Source organism: Oenanthe melanoleuca, chromosome 4A (genome assembly GCF_029582105.1).
Source record: "Oenanthe melanoleuca isolate GR-GAL-2019-014 chromosome 4A, OMel1.0, whole genome shotgun sequence".
Lineage (NCBI taxonomy): Eukaryota > Metazoa > Chordata > Aves > Passeriformes > Muscicapidae > Oenanthe > Oenanthe melanoleuca.
The window spans coordinates 468675-487021 of record NC_079338.1 but is presented as its reverse complement, the minus strand read 5'-3'; the positions used below and the strand labels follow the sequence as shown (position 1 = coordinate 487021).

Sequence of the window (18347 nt, the reverse complement as noted above, 5' to 3'; positions counted from 1 at the left end):
AGCAGTGGGGCAGCGCCCTCCGTCCTTCCGTCCGTCCTCCCCGGTGTCCGTGAGCGGCTCCGTCCCCGCCGCTCCCGGTGCAGCTGCTCCCAGCGGGGCAGCGCTGGCCGCACAGGGACCGGCTCAGCCCAGCAGGACCCGGAGGTGTGTCCGGGGATGGAGCCGGAGCCGGGCCGGCCCCTGAGCCCCGCCAGCCCGCGGAGAGGGGTCAGCGCCAGGCTGAGGTGCCCATCGCAGGAGGAGCTCTGCCCCGTGTCCCCAGCCTGCTCAGTGTCACAGAACCTCGGGATGGTTTGGACTGGGAGGGATCTCAAAGCCCATCCCATTCCAACCCTCTGTCACGGGCACCTTCCACTGTGCCAGGCTCCAAACCCTGCCCAGCCTGGCCTTGGGCACTGCCGGGGATCCAGGGGCTCTGGGCACCTGTGCCACCCTCCCAGGGAGCAATTCCTGCTCGGTATCCCATCCAGCAGGGAGCCATCCCCCTTGTGCCATCACTCCAGTGTTCAAAGCCCACATTCTCCATCTCTTGTAGGCTCCCTTCTGGTGCTGGAGCTGTCCCCTCTCCCAGCTGGGACCTGCTGCAGGAGGGTGCTGGAGGGAGGCAGAGGCTCCGTGAGGATGAGGATGATGGAAGCCACAGCAGAGCTCAGATGTCACCAAGAGCAGGCAGCAAATCCCTGGTGCAGGTGCAGGGAGATGATGAGGTTGAGCCCAGAGCTGAGCCCAGAGATTGTGTCTGCCAGTGGGGCAAGGACAGAGGTGGGAAGAGCTGCTGCTTCATGCAGAGCACCCTCAATTTCAGAGCAGAGTACTTTTTTTAGCAAATAAACCTCTTCTAAGGGAAGTTTTCTTGCTGTGTGGATGAAATGAAATGATTTTAGGAGAAGCAATCTCTATAGCCTTCAGCAGGGGCAGGCACCAGGGCAGAAGGGGGGGCTCCCAGGGGCAGGGTGGGTGTGCAGGGACCCTTCCAGTCCCAAATCCTGGGTGGGGCACAGCAGCTCTCCATCACAGGGATCTCTGGGGCAGCCAATCCTCCCTATCCCTGTTCAGCCAGTTACTCATTGACTCATTTTACAGCCTGGGTAAACAGTGACAGCAGGGCCAGGCTGCCCCCAAACCCTCCCTGTGCCCCATGCCCAAACCCACCCCCTCACCTCTGCTCCATGTGGGCACAGCCCCAAGCAGGGCTGGCCCTGTGTAGGATGGAGAGGTGGGTTTGGAAGGACTGGGAGCACCCAGGGCGAGGGTGAATCCAGCTGTTGGATTTTACCCTTTTCTAACCCAGACTTGTGGCACCTGAGGGACTTTTTAAAAATCTTTTATCCCGTGCTGGGGCTGTGGGGCAGTGGGCAGGCAGGAATCTGGCCGTGATGGTGGCTGGGAATCACCAGCCAGACTGGTGCCAGCGCTCTCCTTACCCACTCAGTCCTGCAGCTCCAGGCAGGACACAGCAGGGAGAGCCTTGGTGTCTCTGCCAGGGAAACACCGACCACGACCCAGGTGGAGCAGCACCCTCCTCTTGAGAGCCGCAGCCAGCTGGGAGAGCTGGAGCTGCACGTCCCTCTGCCAGTAGGAGTAGAGCAGCGGGTTCAGCAGCGAGTTGCCCAGCCCCAGCAGCCAGAGGAAGTTCTCGATGACCCTGTAGGGGAAGCACTCGGGGCAGAGCATCTGCACCACGCTGGCGATGAAGAAGGGCAGCCAGGAGGCGGTGAAGCAGCCGATGAGCGCGGCCACCGTGCGCATGGCTTTCATGTCGCCGCTGGCGCGGCCGGGGGGACAGCGCCCCGCCAGCCCCGCCACCTTCACCCGCTGGATGTGCCGCACGTGCCCCCAGGCCACCTGCAGCATGTCGCAGTACAGGTAGAGGAACAGGAAGAGCGCGGGGAAGAAGCCCAGGCAGAACAAGGTGAGCATGTAGGAAGGCTGGAAGACGTTGAAGAAGGAGCACTTCCAGTGGTTGGAGACCCTCTGGAAGCGCGGGATGAAGACTGGGAGGAAGCCGACGGCGGCAGCCAGCAGCCAGAGCGCCAGCAGGCACAGCCCCACCCGCAGCGCTGTCACCAGCTGCAGGTAGTGGAAAGGCTTCCTGATGGCCAGGTGCCTGTCACACGCCACCAGGATCAGAGACAGGATGGAGGCGGCGCAGGCCGAGGTCACGAAAGCCATTCTCAGCACGCAGAAGTTCTGGGAAGGATAGAAGGGCTGGGAGAGCTCATCCGCAGCCACACCCATAACCGCAAAGCCGACCATGGCATCGGCCAGGGCGAGGTTGAGCACGAAGCAGAGCCCCTTGGAGCCGCTCCTGTGGATGTGGCACAGCAGGACGACGGCCACCGGCACGTTGGCGGCCAGGATGAGCGAGGCCAGCGCGGCCAGGATGGCTCCCATGGCCCGGCTGGCCGTGGCCACGTTGTGGGACGCGCACCACGGGGCTGCCGTGCCCCCGGGCTGGTCCTCGGCAGCCATCGCTCACCTGCACCTCACCTGCCGGGCACCAGCGGCAGCCCCAGAGAGTCCTGGCGGCAGCGGGGATCCCTGGGGAGCAACGGGAATTTCAGGAGCAGAAGGAATCTTTGGGGAGCAGTGGGGATCCCTGGGGAACAGAAGGAATCCTTGGGGATCAGCGGGATCCCTGGGAAGTAGCAGGAATTTCAGGAGAAGCAGGAATCCCTGGGGAGCAGCAGGAATCCTTGGGGAGCAGCAGGAGTCCTTGGGATCAGCAGGAATCCTCCTTGGGGTCAGCAGGAATCTTTGGGGAGCAGCAGGAATCCCAGGATCAGCAATCCTTGGGAATCAGCAGGAACCCCAGGAGCAGAAGCAATCCCACGGGAGCAGCAGGAACCCCAGAATCAGCAGGAATTTCAGGATCAGCAGTCCCTGGGGAGCAGCAGGAACCCCAGGGTCAGCAGGAATCCCTGGGGAGCAGTAGGAATTTCAGGATCCGCAGGAACCCCAGGTTTCAGCAGGAATTTCAGGATCAGCAGTCCCCGGGGAGCAGCAGGAACCCCAGGATGAACAGGAACCCCAGGGTTTCAGCAGTCCCTGGGGAGCAGGGCTGTCTCCCAGCACAGCTCTGCCCCTGGAAGGGATGCTGGACTCTGCTGAGCTCACAGAGATCCCTCCCCCTCCCCTCCAGCCACGTTTCCAGACAACCCTGGAGCAGGGGGTGACAGGGAGCACAGGGCAGGGAGCTGCCACGGTGGCACAGTGGGGACAAGCACAGGGCCAGGAGAGCTCCTGCTGCTGGGAACAGCTCTGACACGGATGGAGGAGCAGCTGCCAGCCTGGGAGAGCAGCTGGGAACCTGCAGTGCCCTGGCAGGCAGCACAGAACATCCCTGGGGGGCTGGAGACAGGGAACTGCTGGAAGCTGCAGGGCAAACACCACACACAGAGGGGACTGAGCTCCAGGCAGGATCTGAGAGCTGTGTGCTCTGCCCACTCTTGGATCCAGGCAGAAGGGACTGGAACTGCCCCCAAGAGCCTCTCCCAGTCTGGAGCTGCCCCTTGGGACCCCAGCACAGCAGGATCCACCACATGGGCCATATCCAAGCCTTGTCCATCACTGGCTGACCCCACCTGGGGGTTTGAGCTTGGCTGTGATACTTCAGTGAAATCTGTGTAAGTGCCACAAACAGTAAAAAATAATTATTCCAAGTACACACTCACTTTGCTAGTCATAAATGTATTTACCTGATAATTTGTAACAAATAAATTAGTGAAAGCAAAGCCTCTGCACCCCACAACACCCCTCACACCTCCTGGGGGGGTTTGACCTTCTCAGGGTCTGGCAGTGGCAGCTCCAGCCCCTCCACAGGTGTCACATCCTGCTCTGCCTGCTGAGCTGGAACAATCCAGGCTGCCAGGAAACCAGCAGGACTGGTGCCAATGGCAAACAGGGACTGGGGAGGGGCTGGCAGGAGGGAGGGAGCAGCTGGGGTGGGATCCAGGGATGGGATCCAGGGATGGGATACAGGGATACAGGGATACAGGGATGGGATGCAGGGATGGGATGGGATCCAGGGATGGGATGGGATCCAGGGATGGGATGGGATACAGGGATGGGATGGGATACAGGGATGGGATACAGGGATGGGATCCAGGGATGGGATGGGATCCAGGGATGGGATCCAGGGATGGGATCCAGGGATGGGATGCAGGGATGGGATACAGGGATGGGATGCAGGGATGGGATGCAGGGATGGGATACAGGGATGGGATCCAGGGATGGGATACAGGGATGGGATCCAGGGATGGGATGGGGGGCACTGTGGGGATGGGGGCACTGGCTGTGGGGACCCTCAGGAACCCCCAGGCAGCCACAGGAAGGGCTCTGGTCACATCTCACACCCTCTGTCTGCCCAGGGAGATGTCTGGGGAAGCTTTTCCCTGATGCTGGAGAGAGTCCAAACCCTCAGGAGAGCAAGGCCAGGGCAGTGAGGAGCCAGGGCCTTTTACTGCCATCTTCAGCTGTCATGGATCAGGAACACAAGAATTTCTTCCTCAAACACCTGGGGAGGGCTGACTGGCTCCCATGGAGCCTCCCATGCTGGATTTCCTCCCCTGGACCTTCCTGTGTCACATCCATCCTCATCCAAACCACAGCCAGCCCCCATGAAGAGGAAAGGGAGCAGGAACATAAGAACCATTTGCTTGCATAGCCATAAACATGAAAAAATAACCAAAAACCAGAGAGGATGATCAAAGTACCCTGCTCAGAACCACAGCCACGATTTTCCAGTGGAAAAAAAATAAATAAATAAATAAAGTGAGCTCAGCTTTAAAGCACAGCACCTGGCTTTACAAATGATTTCAGCAAAAATAGAATAACTAAGGATAAGCAGGAATTTGAGAGGCTGAGGTCTGGCAAAATTGAGCTGAGAGGGCAACAAGGTCATTTTCTGACAGTAACAGAAACGTCTCTGCTGAAGTGGATCCTACAGATTGTTTTTACACAAATATATGGAGAACAAAGGTGCAGAGCAGCCTCAGTGCCCTCCAGGGGCAGACACCCCTGTGAATGAGCACAGACCCAAACCCAATCCAGTCAATAAATAATTTAATGGAGTTACAAGTTCTGCAAGAGACACGATGACAGGGGCACCTCCCCGGGCCCAGCCCTGCCCCGGGGGCACGGGAGGACCCCCAGCTGCCAGCCAGCAGCCCCAGGGCCCGGGGCCACCGTGCACAGATCTTCACAGAAGATACTCCTGGGGCACACGGGCTGGGCTGTCCCTGCAGCCCCAGGGAGCAAACAGCAGGATGGGGACGGGGTGAGGGGCAGGCTCAGCAGGTGCTGAGGGGAGGGAAGGCAGCTCTCAGAAGGGGAGGCGCTTCAGCTGCTCGTAGGTGATAAAAAACTGACAGGGAGAGTCAAGGAACTGGCAGAGAGGGAGGCAGAGGGTCCAGCTGGGCTGGGCACACACCCAGGGAGCTCCTGGATCATCTAGGGAGATCCTGGCTCAGCCAGGGAGCTCCTGAATCACCCAAAGAGATCCTGAATTACCCAAAGAGATCCTGGATCACTCTGGGAGCTCCTGAATCACACAGAGAGATCCTGAATCACCCAGGGAGCTCCTGGATTATCCAGGGAGCTCCTGGATCACCCAGGGAATTCCTGAATCACACAGGGAGCTCCTGGATCACCCAGGGTGTGAGCCCTGCCCTGCCCAGCTGTGTCCCCCTCATCCCCAGCAGCACAGGGAAGGATACAATGATGTTCCAGGGACCCAGACGAAGCCAGTTGGGCCAGAAGCCTTTGTAGAGTGCAAAGAAACCTTCATTCTTCCATGTCTGGGAGGAAAAACAGATTAGGAGACCCCCCAGCCCATGCCCTGCCCACAGCTGTGTGTGAAGCATCACTCACAGTCTCTGAACCCAGAGAAATGCCCAAATTTTGTCCCAGGAGCTGGGAGAGTGCTCAGGGAAGTGACTCAGGGCCCTCTCCTGCCTCACTGCAGATGTCCCTGCTGCCAGCAGGGCAGTGCCTCACCTTGAGCAGCCCATCCAGGGTGCCCCTGTAGAGCTCAGTGCTGCCCACGATGGCTCGTTGGTTCATCATCCTGGTCCTCACCACGTCCACGGGGTTGGAGGCAATGGCTCCTGCCAGCCCACAGGTGAAACTGGAGCTGCACACACAGAGCAGGGAGGGACAGCCTGAGAGGTGAGGGACAGCCTGAGAGGTGAGGGACAGCCCTCACAGCCTCCAGACAGCTTCCACTGCTGCTAGCAGAGCAATGAGCATGAGCTGCACAACCTGCTCCCAGCTGGGAAAGGGGCAGTGCCAGCACTGGGCCAGCTCAGGGCAGGGAAAGGCTCAGCTCAGCTAATCCAGACCCTCACTGAGCCCACAGCTGCTCCCACAGGGCACCTGCAGCCCTGCAAGGCTCCCAGGTGACACAGAGCTGAAGGCACAGCCTGGGAGTGCAGAGCCTTCCCACCACAGCAAACATTGCTTGGGAAGGAGGAGAAAGAGAGATCTTCTGGAATAACTGACCCTGCTCCAGCCCCTGCAATACCTGACCCTGCTCCAGCTCCCCTGCAATACCTGACCCTGCTCCAGCCCCTGCAATACCTGACCCTGCTCCAAATCCCTGCAATACCTGACCCTGCTCCAAATCCCCTGCAATACCTGACCCTGCTCCAGCTCCTGCAATACCTGACCCTGCTCCAGCTCCTGCAATACCTGACCCTGCTCCAGCTCCTGCAATACCTGACCCTGCTCCAGCCCCTGCAATACCTGACCCTGCTCCAAATCCCTGCAATACCTGACCCTGCTCCAGATCCCCTGCAATACCTGACCCTGCTCCAGCACCTGCAATACCTGACCCTGCTCCAAATCCCCTGCAATACCTGACCCTGCTCCAGCCCCTGCAATACCTGACCCTGCTCCAGCTCCTGCAATACCTGACCCTGCTCCAGCTCCCCTGCAATACCTGACCCTGCTCCAGCTCCTGCAATACCTGACCCTGCTCCAAATCCCCTGCAATACCTGACCCTGCTCCAGATCTCCCTGCAATACCTGACCCTGCTCCAGCTCCTGCAATACCTGACCCTGCTCCAAATCCCCTGCAATACCTGACCCTGCTCCAGCTCCCTGCAATACCTGACCCTGCTCCAGCTCCCTGCAATACCTGACCCTGCTCCAGCTCCTGCAATACCTGACCCTGCTCCAGACCCTGCAATACCTGACCCTGCTCCAGCTCCCGCAATACCTGACCCTGCTCCAGCCCCTGCAATACCTGACCCTGCTCCAGCTCCTGCAATACCTGACCCTGCTCCAGCCCCTGCAATACCTGACCCTGCTCCAGCTCCCCTGCAATACCTGACCCTGCTCCAGCTCCTGCAATACCTGACCCTGCTCCAGCTCCTGCAATACCTGACCCTGCTCCAAATCCCTGCAATACCTGACCCTGCTCCAGCTCCTGCAATACCTGACCCTGCTCCAGACCCTCTGCAATACCTGACCCTGCTCCAGCTCCTGCAATACCTGACCCTGACCCTGCTCCTGCAGCCCCCTGGATGTTCTGCCCAGCCCCAGCTGTGCCCCCCAGCCCCAGGCACTCACACAAAGTGGGCCAGCATGGTGTCCCCCATCAGGCCCGACAGGATCAGGTGTTTCTTGGTGATGTCGTAGACTGGCAGCTCCACCCCCACCACGATGGCCGCTCGCTGGGCCGTGGGGACGACGCCCTGTGGGGCAGGGACACTGTCACCAACCACTGCCACGTCCCCCAGCTCCCCCTGAGCCCCCCAGCAGCAGCAGCTGTGCTCAGAGCCCAGCAGGGTGGCTCCACCTGGCATTTTCCCAGCTGGATTCACCCACTCTGCTCCCTGCTGCAGCACGTGGCACTGCTGCCACCCCCTCGCCTTCTGCACACATTTCAATGCCAGAAGGATTCTGAGCACAGCAGCAGCAGTTTGAGAGCCAGGAGAGGCTCCAGAGCCTCAGAACAGCAGGAGAGCTGCTTCCCTGAGGGTTTTGCTGGCTCTGCTGCTGTGGGGGATCCCAGGAGTCGGTGCTCACCCTCCAGAGGCCTCGGGTGCCTTCCTGCTGGTAGATGTCAATGAAGCTGCCAATCATCCCACCCTGGAACAAGCTGCCCTGAGCCTGCATTCGGATCTGCAAGAAAGGGAAGAGCCAGCAGCAGGATGTCAGCAGCTGGCCTGACAGCAGCTGTGCACAGGGTAGGGACAGGAGGGGCAGCAGGGGCAGGGACAGGGGCAGGGACAGAAGCAGGAGCAGGCGCAGCAGCAGCAGGAGCAGGGGCAGGAGGAGCAGGAGCAGCAGCAGGAACAGGGGCAGGAGCAGCAGGAGCAGCAGGAGCAGGGGCAGCAGGAGCAGCAGGAGCAGGGGCAGGAGCAGGAACAGGAGCAGCAGCAGCAGGGGCAGGAGCAGGAGCAGGAGCAGGAACAGGAGCAGGAGCAGCAGGAGCAGGGGCAGGAGCAGGAGGAGCAGCAGCAGGAGGAGCAGGAGCAGCAGCAGGAACAGGGGCAGGAGCAGGAGGAGCAGCAGGAGCAGGGGCAGGAACAGGAGCAGGGGCAGGAGGAGCAGCAGGAGCAGCAGCAGGAACAGGGGCAGGAGCAGGAGGAGCAGCAGGAGCAGGGGCAGGAGCAGGAGGAGCAGCAGGAGCAGGAGCAGCAGCAGGAGCAGAAGAGCAGGAGGAGCAGGAACAGGAGCAGGAGCAGGAACAGGAACAGAAGCAGGAGCAGCCCTTACCTTCAGCACATCTGTGGGATTGGCCAGCGCAGAGGAGATGACCCCCGAGACCACCCCACAGATGACATTGATGAGCAAGGTTTCATCTGCAACCAAGGAAAGGAGGTCAGAGCTCAGCAGGGAACCAGGGCTGGGAAGAGCAGAGCACTCAGTTCTCAAATCACACAGTGAAGCTGCAGGAGCAGGGCCTGGGCAGTGCCACAGCCCTGACAGGTCTGTCCCCACACCTGCCAGGGACAGGAGCTGGCAGCTGAAACACTCAGCAAGGCACTCAGAGGGCCTGACTGATGGGAAGGGAAACCCTGGGACATGTGAAAATTGTGAGCAGTTAGTTAATTATCTGAGATCTCTCACTGCAGGGATGAGCCAGGACAGAGGCAGACAGAGAGGGACACCCAGCATTCCCCCAGGCCCCTGGATTTGCCTACACAAGCCACTGGAGCCAGCTGAGGATGCAGAACAGGAGTTAGGTGGGATTAGTGCCAGGGAACAGCCAGAGCTCCCAGGGCAGGATTAGGATGGTGGTTACATTGGAAAAGGCACAGGTACTGACCAGGACACCTCCCAGAGGACACCAGGCTGCCCCAGGCCTGTAGGGAGACAAACATTCAGCAGCTGGGACAGCGAGGGGGCGTGGGGCTGTGAGCACAGACAGAACCAGGCAGGGAGAGGTGTGACAGCCCTGGAAGGAGCTCTGCACTCACAGAACCTGCTGAGGTGGAAGGGTCCCTCACCCAGACACCCCAACAATCCCACCCTGGGCATCCCTGGCAGCAGTGTCCAAACATTCCTGGAGCTCTGGCAGCCTCTGGGAAGTGCCCAGCTCCCTCTGGGGAAAAAAACCTTCTCCTGCTATCAACCTAAACTCCCCTGGCACAGCTTTATATCATCAGTGTGCTGCATTCCAGCTGCTCATGCCACTTCCCCAGGCTGGAGCAGTGTTGCAACATCCCCTCAGATCACAGCAGGGATGAAAACCTCCCCTGCACATCTGGGTGCTGCCTGGGGAACACGCAGCAGCTCCTGCTGCTCCACTCCCCAGGCAGGAGCTGCACAGGTGGAACCTCAGCTCTGCAGTCAGGAACAAAGCTGGACTGCACAATTCCCACCCAGAATGGGCCTGGCTGAGCCAGGGGAGGCTCAGGAGGACTCAGCAGGAATTTCTCCATGGAAAAGGTGCTCAGGGACTGGAAGGGGCTGCCCAGGGAGGTTTCCCTGGAGGTGCCCAAGGAAGGGCTGGAGGTGGCACTCAGAGCTCTGGGCTGGGGACAAGGTGGGGATCAGGGTGGATTTGGTGATCCTGACCTAAATGATTCTGTGGTTCTGTGAAAGGAACCTGGCTGGGGTCAGGAGGCAGTGCAGGGCACAGTGACTGAATCCAATCCTTGCTCTCACTGGGAAACCAAACCACAGCAGCCAGTAAAGTATTCCCATTCCTGTGGGATCTCGGGGTGGGCAGGACGGAGCAGAACAGAGCCCAGAGCGGGAGGGGCACTGGGAGGTGCTGACCTTCCATGCGATCCACGAAGAGCCGCTTCAGGCTCTGGTAGATGCCGATCTTGATGGTGCCGTAGGACGCCTGTCTCAGCAGCGCCGGGGCGATCCTGGGCGGGGACGGGGACGGAGCCTGAGCGTCCTGCGGGCCAGCCCGGCCACTCCCCAGCTGCCCTCAGGCTGCCGGGGCCGGGAAACGCAGCTCGGACAGCCCGGGATAACCCGGGATAACGCGGGATAGCCCCACCACCCGCGGGGACCCGGGATGGGCCGGCGGGGGCGAACTCGGCAGAACGGGGATGCTGAGGACGGAGAGGGAGCCCGGAACCGGCACTGGGAGCTCCGGAGAAAGAGGGGACGGAGCCGGGGGGTGGAAGGAGGTGAGGGGCGGGTGGAGGTGCCGGGGCGGATGGATGAGGGCTCCGTACGGATGGATGGGGTCCCGGTACGGATGGATGGGGTCGCGGCAGGGATGGATGAGGTCCCGGTAGGGATGGATGGGGGTCCCGTACGGATGGATGGGGGTCCCGTACGGATGGATACGGTCCCGGTACGGATGGATACGGGTCCCGTACGGATGGACGCGGTCCCGGTGCTCACCCCGAGTACAGGGCCCGTCCGCCCTCCTCGCGGCAGATGCGGAAGAGCGCGTGGAACATGCCCCGGTACCGAACCTCGCGGAACCGCGCGTCCGTGCTCTGCCCCTGCACCTGCAGCCGCGTCTTGGTGAGGTCCACGGGGAACGTGCCTGCGGGACACGGGGACACGGGGACAGCGGCTCAGCGCCCGCCGGTCCCCGCACCGCTCCCGCCCGGCCCCGCTCCCGGTGCCTCACCGAACTCGGCCACGATGGAGGCGAGCCCGCCATACACGAAGGGTTTCCAGTTGAGCGCGGACATGGCATGGCGGGCGGACACCGCCGCGCGCGCCGCCGCCACCGGGCCGGGACCGGAACCGGAACCGCCGCCGGAACCGGGCTCTGCACCGCCGCAACGCGCGCGCCCCCTGCCGGCACCGGCGGGACCCGCAGAACCCGCACCGGGACCGGCACTGCCCGCACCGAGACTGGGACCAGCAGCACCAGGACCAGCAGAACTCGCACAGGGACCGGGACCGGGGCCGCCCCCACCCCAACCCCGCCGCACCCCCTCGGTGTCACCGGCAGCTGTCCCGGTGCCCCGGAACAAATTCCCCCTTGAGCCTGTAACCGGTGCAGACCCGCCCTGCAGGGATTCCTCCTTTAGGAACCAAATCCGGCTAACGCCCCTCCCTTCTCCGCCCGGGGAATCCCCACTCCGGCCAAATCAGCCCAAAATGAGCGTAAGAAAAAGAGATGACGCCTCCTCCCCGGCCCGCGGACAGGAACACTGCTCCGGGACCAGCTTCTCCCTAACAGGAACTTTTATTAAGAAAGCTTTAAACAAATCCACGATAAATCACCCCAACACAGCGGTGGATTTCACACCGTGGAATCCAGAAGATGCTGGGTGGGCACAGAGTGGCCCACGAGGCCAGACAGGACACCCAGCAGCCAGAGGGGACACTGCCCCAGGGATTTAGGGAGGGGAGCATCCTGCTGCTCCCAGCCTTCACTGCTTGACACCCTCCACGGCCGAAGGACAACCCCCTGTCCCAGCCAGCAGCAGGAGCCCAGGGTGGGATGAGAGGCAAGGGGAGCTCCCAGGTGACAGGTCCAGCTGTGGCAGCCCAGGAGCTCGGAGCAGGAGTGGGCAGGCTCACCCCAAACGCTCACCAGGGCTCAGCAGCGCCCCGAGTCTCTGTCTCTGTCTCTGGCAGAGCCCCTCTCCCTGTGCCGGGAGTGGGACTCCCGGGCTCTGCCGCCCCTGGGGGACACGTCCTGCCGGCTGCCGTGGCCGTCGCCCCTCCTGCCAGCCTCCTCCCTCTTCTCCCGCTCCTCCCAGGAGCTCTTGTCGCCCCGCCTGTCCGGGTGCCGCTGGTGCCGCCGCTGCTCCTCCTCCCGCTGCGTCCTGCTGCCGGCGCTCCCGGCGTAGCGCTCGTACCCGGGGTCCTCCTTCTCCTTCTTGATCCTGATCCTGCCGTGGGGCTCCTCCGTGCTCGCCCGTTTCCCAGCCGGCGGGCTCGGCCTTGCCCGTTCTGCTCTGCTCTGCTGCTTCTCTGCAGCTGGGGTTCAATTTTGGGATGGACCAAACCCCGGGAGCACCTTGCTCCCCATGGTTCCCCAGCACCACCCCAACTCTTCTTCCCCTCCACCCCATTTCCCAGCCTGCTTCCCTTCACGGAGATCCCACTCCACTTCCAACCACAACTTTCTCTCCTCTCTTTAACACTCACATCATGCTCTTCCCAGCAAGGCTGGGCATTTCCTCACCACCTGGAATGCTGGGAACCTCCCTTTCATTCCCCTTCCTCAGTAATGTTGTGATGCACTCTGTGGAAATTACCCCTCCCCACACAGGATTCTTCCTTCCTGGCTCTCCTTCTCCCTCATTTTTGAGCATCTCCTCAGCACTCTATAGCAACACTTTATTCCCACCCCCATTTTGTGCCCTTTTTTCTTCTCTCCACGCAGACTCCAGCCCCCAAACCCTACCACAGGCACTCCCACCTGCGATCCAGCCTGGCAGGAACACTCCTCACCTTTCTGCTTTTTCACGGGCACATCCTCATCCTCCGAGGGGGAGTCGGACGAGGTGTGAGGCGGCGTTTTGACCCCGCAGCCCTTGGCGTCGAGGGCTCTGGTCACCTCATCCCAGTCCTCGGACTCCTTGGGGGGCCGGTAGTTTGCCACATGGTCCACGCGGATGGTCCGGCCCTTGATCTGCGGGCCGGCTGTCACTGTCACTGTCACTGTCACCGTCACCGTCCCCGGCAGCTCTCAGCGAGCCGCGGCAGCACCCGAGCTCCACTCACCTTGATCCCATTGAAGTTATCCACAGCCAGGATGGTGCTCCTCTGGTCCTCATAGCACAGGAAGCAGAAGCCCTTGGACTTGCCGGTCTTCTTGTCCCGCACGAGGTTGATGTTGACGATCTCGCCGTACCTGCGACACACGCAATGGCAGCGCCGGCGGCAGCGCCCGCGGCGCGGGGCCGGGGCCGGGAAACTTACTGCGAGAACACGCAGATGACATCGCCCTCCGTCAGCTGGTAGTGCAGCCCGCCTGCGGGGAGAGGGGAGGGGAGGAAGGGCCTGCAGCACCGGTACCGGTACCGGCACCGCCGCCGCCCCCGGCCCGGCCCGTACCCACAAAGATCCAGGCGCTGTCCTTGTACTCCGCGTGCCACGACACCGCCTCCTGCACGCCCAGCTCCGCCTCCCGCGCGTTCAGCTCATTGATCAGCTTCACCTTGGTCAGGGGGCTGCGGGCGAGGCACCGTCAGCACCGGCGGGACAGAACCGGGACCGGAACCAGGCCCGGCCATCCCCCCTCACACCCACACCTACTTCATGGCGGCGGCGGCGCGCACTGCGCCTGCGCGCGGCACCGCCCCGCCCCGAGCCGGGCCGGAAGTAACCGAGCGGAGCCGAGTTGGGCCGATTATAGCCGAGATAGCCCGAGCACGGCCGAACAGGGCCGATTGTAGCCGAGTCAGGTCAATTATTACCGAGATAGCCCGAGCGCGGCCGAACAGGGCCGACTGTAGCCGAATCGGACCGATTGTAGCCGAATAGGACCGATTGTAGCCGAGGCTACACACCGAACCGGACCGATTGCGGCCGAGCCGGGCCGATCACAGCCGAAGCGGGCGAATGTAGCCGAGCGCTGCGGGCCGAAGCGCACCGATTGCGGCCGAGCCAAGCCGATCACGGCCGATCACGGCCGGCCCGGCTGAGGCGCAAAGCAAGAGTCGGAGCGCAGGGGGCTCAGAGCCTTTATTGGGCCCGGGGGTCCCGCTCAGCACGGGCAGGAGCCTTTCCCGCTGGGCTCGTCCGGCCGCCGGGGCTGCGGCTGGGGCTGCGGCGGCCAGCGCTCCGCGTCCCGGCAGGGCAGCGAGCGCTGCGCCTTCAGCCGGCACACCAGGCACATGAAAATCGCGTCCACGTTCTGGCTCTCCTGCGGGTCCTTGGCCGAGGTCTCAAACAAAAGCATGTTGTGAGCGTCGGCGAACTTGAGGGCCAGGCTGGACGGCACCTGGATCAGGTCCTTCAAGTCACACTTGTTCCCCACGAGCACGCGGGGGACGAGCGGGGGCACGGCGTGCCCGTTGCACTCCTCGATCCACGTCTTGAGGTTGGTGAAGGAGCTCATCTTGGTCACGTCGTACACGAAGACCACGGCGTGCACGTTGCGGTAGTAGTGCTCCACCATGCTCTTCCGGAAGCGCTCCTGCCCGGCCGTGTCCCACACCTGCACCTGGGAGGGAGCACAGAGCGGAGGGACGGAGTGTGGAGCAGGGGCTGTCAGAGCCCCAGCATGGCAGGGACTGGCAGGGAATTTAAACATCAGCCAGTCCACGGGCATGCCATGGGCAGGGACACCTCCCACTAGCCCAGTTTGCCCCAAGCCCCAGTGTCCAGCCTGGCTTGGGCACTGCCAGGGATCCAGGGGCAGCCAGAGCTGCTCTGGGCCTGTGCCAGGGTCTCCCCACCCTCACAGCCAGGAATTTCTTCCCAATACCCAATCCAAACCTGCTCTCCTTCAGTTTAAGGCCATTGTCCTTTCCCTCCATCCCTTGTCCCCCCCCAGATCTCCTGGCACTGGAAGGGGGTCTGAGGTCTCCCCCGAGCCTTCTCCTGTCCAGGCTGAACATCCCCAGCTCTCGCAGCCTGGCTCCAGAGCAGAGGGGCTGCAGCCCCCAGAGCCTCTCTGCAGCCTCCTCTGGGCTGCCTCCAGCAGATCCTTGGTAGTTGTGCACCAAATCCTACGCCACGAGCGAGAACGCTGATTTCACAGAGGAGAAAACGAGGAGGGGGAGCCACCCTTTGTGTAGGAGCACAGTGGGAGGGCCAGCAGCTCTGTGGGGATGGGTGAGGAGCCAGCAGAGCTCATGGGGGAGGATTAAAGAGCTGATGAGGTGCTCTGGGGACACTGAGCAGCAGCCTTGTGTTTGCAGCCCCTGGTTCCCACAGAGAACTCCAGCCACCCCAACACCTCCTGGAGGGACAGGCAATCCAGAACATTCCAGCACACCATCGATGGCAGCTCCCTGACCCGAGTGACAGGGATGGCAGGAGGCCTCTGGGCTGGATGAGCAGAAGGTGAAGCTGGATTGGGAACTGGCTGGATGTCTGGGCCTGGACCATGCTGGTCAGTGACACCAAGTCTGGGTGAACGCTGGTGACCAGCAGAGTGCCCCAGGGATCAGTCTGGGTTATCCTGGAAATGGTTTGTAGCCTGGAAGTGGCAATTTCCAAGTTAATCCAAATTGCCCTGTACCCAGGGAGACACTACCTGCCTCAGAGCCTTTCCAGTTGAAAAATGCTGGCACACAGAGCTGCTGCTCTGTCCTTTCAGGGCCAGTCTCTCCCAGGCAGAGCAGGAGAGGGAGGGTCCTTCTCCCACCTCTCACCTCCTCTCTTGGATACACATCCCAGGAAAAGGCTGGCTTGCTGCACTGCCTCCCACCCCTGCCCACTGGAGCTCAAATCAAATCCAAAGGTAGAAAACCTGGCAACATTTTGCAGATAGTGGCAGCAAACAGGCTCCATGCCAGCCTGCACCACAGCTCAGACCAGCACGGCTCCGTGGGGCTGGACAGAGCTGGGGAGGGCAGGACAACGAGCACCTCTAAAGGAGAGAGGGAAAAACATTCACGGGCTGCCCAGGAGCACAAACAAAGCTCTGGTTTCGTTGTGAGTTCAACTTTTGCTCAGCCATCTGTCAGTACAGCAGCGAGGTTTGCTCATCCAGCTCCAGCCTCGGGGGCCGTGGGTGCTGATCCCAGAGCTGGGCAGGCCAAGCTCCACCACAAACTGCTCCTGCCAGGCAGATTTGCTCTGACACACCAGCCAGAGCTCTCCAGGCCTGGGCTGATCATTCTTTACAGGTGTCACACCAGCCTTCAGGAGCAAATCCAGCCCGCTGCAGTGGCAGCTCCGGGTGCAGCTGGAGCAGGTTCAGCACCGCTGGCTCTGGCCTGTGGCAGCTCTCGGCTCCCTGCTGCCAGCCCACCCACTGCCCTCTGCCTCCCCAGCGCTCCGGCTGAGCACGGAGCTCTGTCCCCATCCCTCTGCAGCTCTGCCCCTGCGGTCCGTGCCCGGGGCTGGAGCCCCGCGGTGATCCAGCTGTGCCATGGCAGGGGTGGCGGTGACTCACCCCGAGCCATCCTTCGGATCTCTGCAGCCTCAGGCCAGCCCAGGAACAGTGACAAGGCAGCAGCGGCTGCTCCAGGGGGATCGCTGCAACGCAGGGACGAGAATCCTCCCCTGGCCCTGCTCCCTCCCTCCAGCTGGGATGAAAGGAAAAGCCCCCAGGAGGGGTTTGGCAAGAGGCAGGGCTGGGGACCGGCTGCCATCGCGACAGAGCGGGGACAGAGCGGGGCTCACGGGGGATGGAGCGGGGCCACCGGGGCTGAGTGGGACCCTCCGGGGCCGGTGTGGGACCCTCCGGGGCCGGTGTTGGACCCTCCGGGGCCGGTGTCAGCCCGCCCGGAGCCGCCGCGGGGCCCACCTTGATGCGCTCCCCCTCGATCTCCACCGTCTTCTCGCGGAAATCCACGCCGATGGTGGCCTCGGTCTTGCCGGGGAAGGTGCCCCCGCAGAAGCGGAAGGTCAGGCACGTCTTGCCCACGTTGGAGTCTCCGATCACGATGATTTTGAAGATGCGGGTCTGCACGTAGGGCTCCAGCGCGGGGTCGGGGCCCGGCGGCCGCCCCCCGCCGCCGCCCGCCGCCATCCCTCCCGCACCGCTGCCGCCTCACCGGCTCATCGGGCACCGGCACCGGCACCGGCACGGCTCCGGGTAGCGGCACCGGCACCGCTCGTCCCCGCCCCACGCCCCAGCTACGGCACAGCGCGTCCCCGCCCCGCGGACCGGCACCGGCACAACACGGCTCCACCCCACGCACCGGCACCGGCGCAGCGGCACCGGCACAGCCCCGCCCCGCGTACCGGCACCGGCACCGCACGGTCCCGCCCCATGGACCGGGACCAGCACCGCAAGGTCCCGCCCCGCGTACCGGCACCGGCACCGCACGGTCCCGCCCCGCACACACCGGCTACGGCACCACACGGTCCCGCCCCATGGACCGGCACCAGCACGGCCCCACGGACCGGCACCGGTACAGCCCCGCGGACCGGGCACCGAGTGCCTGCAGCCCGGGCGGTGCGGGCATCCCCAGCGGAGCGGCAGGAACCGGCAGGGAGGGAGCGAGAGACCGAGGGGCACAGCGAGGCGGGACCGGACACCGGGAACACCGACATCTGCACGTTCCCGGTGCCGAGAGCCCCGGGGATACCGACACCCGCACGTTCCCGGTGCCGAGAGCACGGGGGACACCGACACCCGCAGGTTCCCGGTGCACACCGACACCTGCACGTTCCCGGTGCCAGGAGGTGCCAGCGGGATCACAGCCGCCGGTGCCAGAATGCCCCTCTCCACGTCCGGCTGGGCAGCCACAGCCCCCGTGTGCCACCATCAGAGACACCGGGAAGGGGACGTGTCCCTCCTGTCCCCAAGGAACAGGGCAGCACCCACGGCACGGGGCTGCAGCAGGAAGGACACACGCAAGGATTGCAGAAGTGAGGGGAGCAGGTGATGATGTGCAGGAGGAGAGAACCATGGCAGGAGGGGTGAGGGGACTCAGGTCAGCTGGACTGGGACAGCATCAGGCTGTGGCACAATGGTGGCATGGGGATGGATGGGAACATGGGGCACAGCCCCAGGGGCTGCATTGCTCCTGCTCTCACAGCCCAGGCAGTTCCAAAAGAACCCAAAGCCCCCCAGAAGGGCTTCTGGAAGACGGCTCCTCCAGTGCCAGCACTGATGGGACCTGCAGGAGCTGGAGGCTCCTTCCCAGAGACCCCCAGAGGTCACCTCCACCCCAGAGTGTCAGTGCTCATCTGCTTCCAGCAGCATGGACATGAAACAGGGTATACTGAGCCTTGCAGCAGGTGGAAAAGCCTCAGAAAGCTGAGTCTGATGAAACACATCCCCCCTTTTCCAGTTTGGTCACATCTGCAGGTCTGCACTGCTGGATGAGACCCAC

At 62.6% G+C, this 18347-nt stretch overlaps 4 protein-coding genes across 5 annotated transcripts; all 4 read right to left on the bottom strand.

Annotated features, from left to right (window-relative positions):
• Positions 1-71: 71 nt before the first annotated feature.
• GPR119 (G protein-coupled receptor 119) lies at positions 72-3190 on the bottom strand. Its single transcript, XM_056491181.1, has one exon. It carries the CDS (start codon positions 2470-2472, stop codon positions 1429-1431), a length of 1044 nt encoding a protein of 347 aa, XP_056347156.1. The 5' UTR covers positions 2473-3190; the 3' UTR covers positions 72-1428.
• A 1857-nt stretch (positions 3191-5047) lies between these two features.
• SLC25A14 (solute carrier family 25 member 14) lies at positions 5048-11330 on the bottom strand. 2 transcript variants are annotated; one of them, XM_056491185.1, is made up of 9 exons: positions 11054-11330; positions 10819-10966; positions 10234-10328; positions 8725-8810; positions 8032-8127; positions 7573-7697; positions 5998-6133; positions 5718-5798; positions 5048-5365 (listed from the first exon to the last, which is right to left on the bottom strand). In XM_056491185.1, the coding sequence occupies exons 1-9, from the start codon at positions 11115-11117 to the stop codon at positions 5324-5326; spliced, it is 873 nt and encodes a 290-aa protein (XP_056347160.1). In that variant the 5' UTR covers positions 11118-11330; the 3' UTR covers positions 5048-5323. The 2 variants fall into 2 exon arrangements, with proteins under 2 accessions (XP_056347160.1, XP_056347161.1); XM_056491186.1 differs by having other exon boundaries at positions 10819-10928; positions 11054-11149.
• Positions 11331-11601: 271 nt separating this feature from the next.
• RBMX2 (RNA binding motif protein X-linked 2) lies at positions 11602-13707 on the bottom strand. Its single transcript, XM_056491187.1, has 6 exons — positions 13645-13707; positions 13444-13559; positions 13309-13360; positions 13111-13240; positions 12838-13018; positions 11602-12360 (listed from the first exon to the last, which is right to left on the bottom strand). Exons 1-6 carry the CDS (start codon positions 13647-13649, stop codon positions 11978-11980), a joined length of 867 nt encoding a protein of 288 aa, XP_056347162.1. The 5' UTR covers positions 13650-13707; the 3' UTR covers positions 11602-11977.
• Positions 13708-14032: 325 nt separating this feature from the next.
• On the bottom strand, positions 14033-17240 carry RAB33A (RAB33A, member RAS oncogene family). Its single transcript, XM_056491375.1, has 2 exons — positions 16811-17240; positions 14033-14554 (listed from the first exon to the last, which is right to left on the bottom strand). Exons 1-2 carry the CDS (start codon positions 17033-17035, stop codon positions 14096-14098), a joined length of 684 nt encoding a protein of 227 aa, XP_056347350.1. The 5' UTR covers positions 17036-17240; the 3' UTR covers positions 14033-14095.
• Positions 17241-18347: the final 1107 nt, after the last annotated feature.

What these genes read in the sequence shown, in the direction of transcription:
- GPR119 (XM_056491181.1), bottom strand. Translation starts at nt 2,472, where the DNA reads ATGGCTGCCGAGGACCAGCCCGGGGGCACGGCAGCCCCGTGGTGCGCG.
- SLC25A14 (XM_056491185.1), bottom strand. Translation starts at nt 11,117, where the DNA reads ATGTCCGCGCTCAACTGGAAACCCTTCGTGTATGGCGGGCTCGCCTCC. An exon ending in GGACGGGCCCTGTACTCGGG is followed by an intron (nt 10,329 to 10,818) that starts GTGAGCACCGGG and finishes GTCCCCGCCCAG; the next exon opens with GATCGCCCCGGCGCTGCTGA. An exon ending in TGGGTCCCTGGAACATCATT is followed by an intron (nt 5,366 to 5,717) that starts GTATCCTTCCCT and finishes TCTCCCTGTCAG; the next exon opens with TTTTTTATCACCTACGAGCA.
- RBMX2 (XM_056491187.1), bottom strand. An exon ending in CAGCGCCTGGATCTTTGTGG is followed by an intron (nt 13,361 to 13,443) that starts GTACGGGCCGGG and finishes CTCTCCCCGCAG; the next exon opens with GCGGGCTGCACTACCAGCTG. An exon ending in GTCATCTGCGTGTTCTCGCA is followed by an intron (nt 13,241 to 13,308) that starts GTAAGTTTCCCG and finishes CGTGTGTCGCAG; the next exon opens with GTACGGCGAGATCGTCAACA.
- RAB33A (XM_056491375.1), bottom strand. Translation starts at nt 17,035, where the DNA reads ATGGCGGCGGGCGGCGGCGGGGGGCGGCCGCCGGGCCCCGACCCCGCG. An exon ending in TCGAGGGGGAGCGCATCAAG is followed by an intron (nt 14,555 to 16,810) that starts GTGGGCCCCGCG and finishes GCTCCCTCCCAG; the next exon opens with GTGCAGGTGTGGGACACGGC.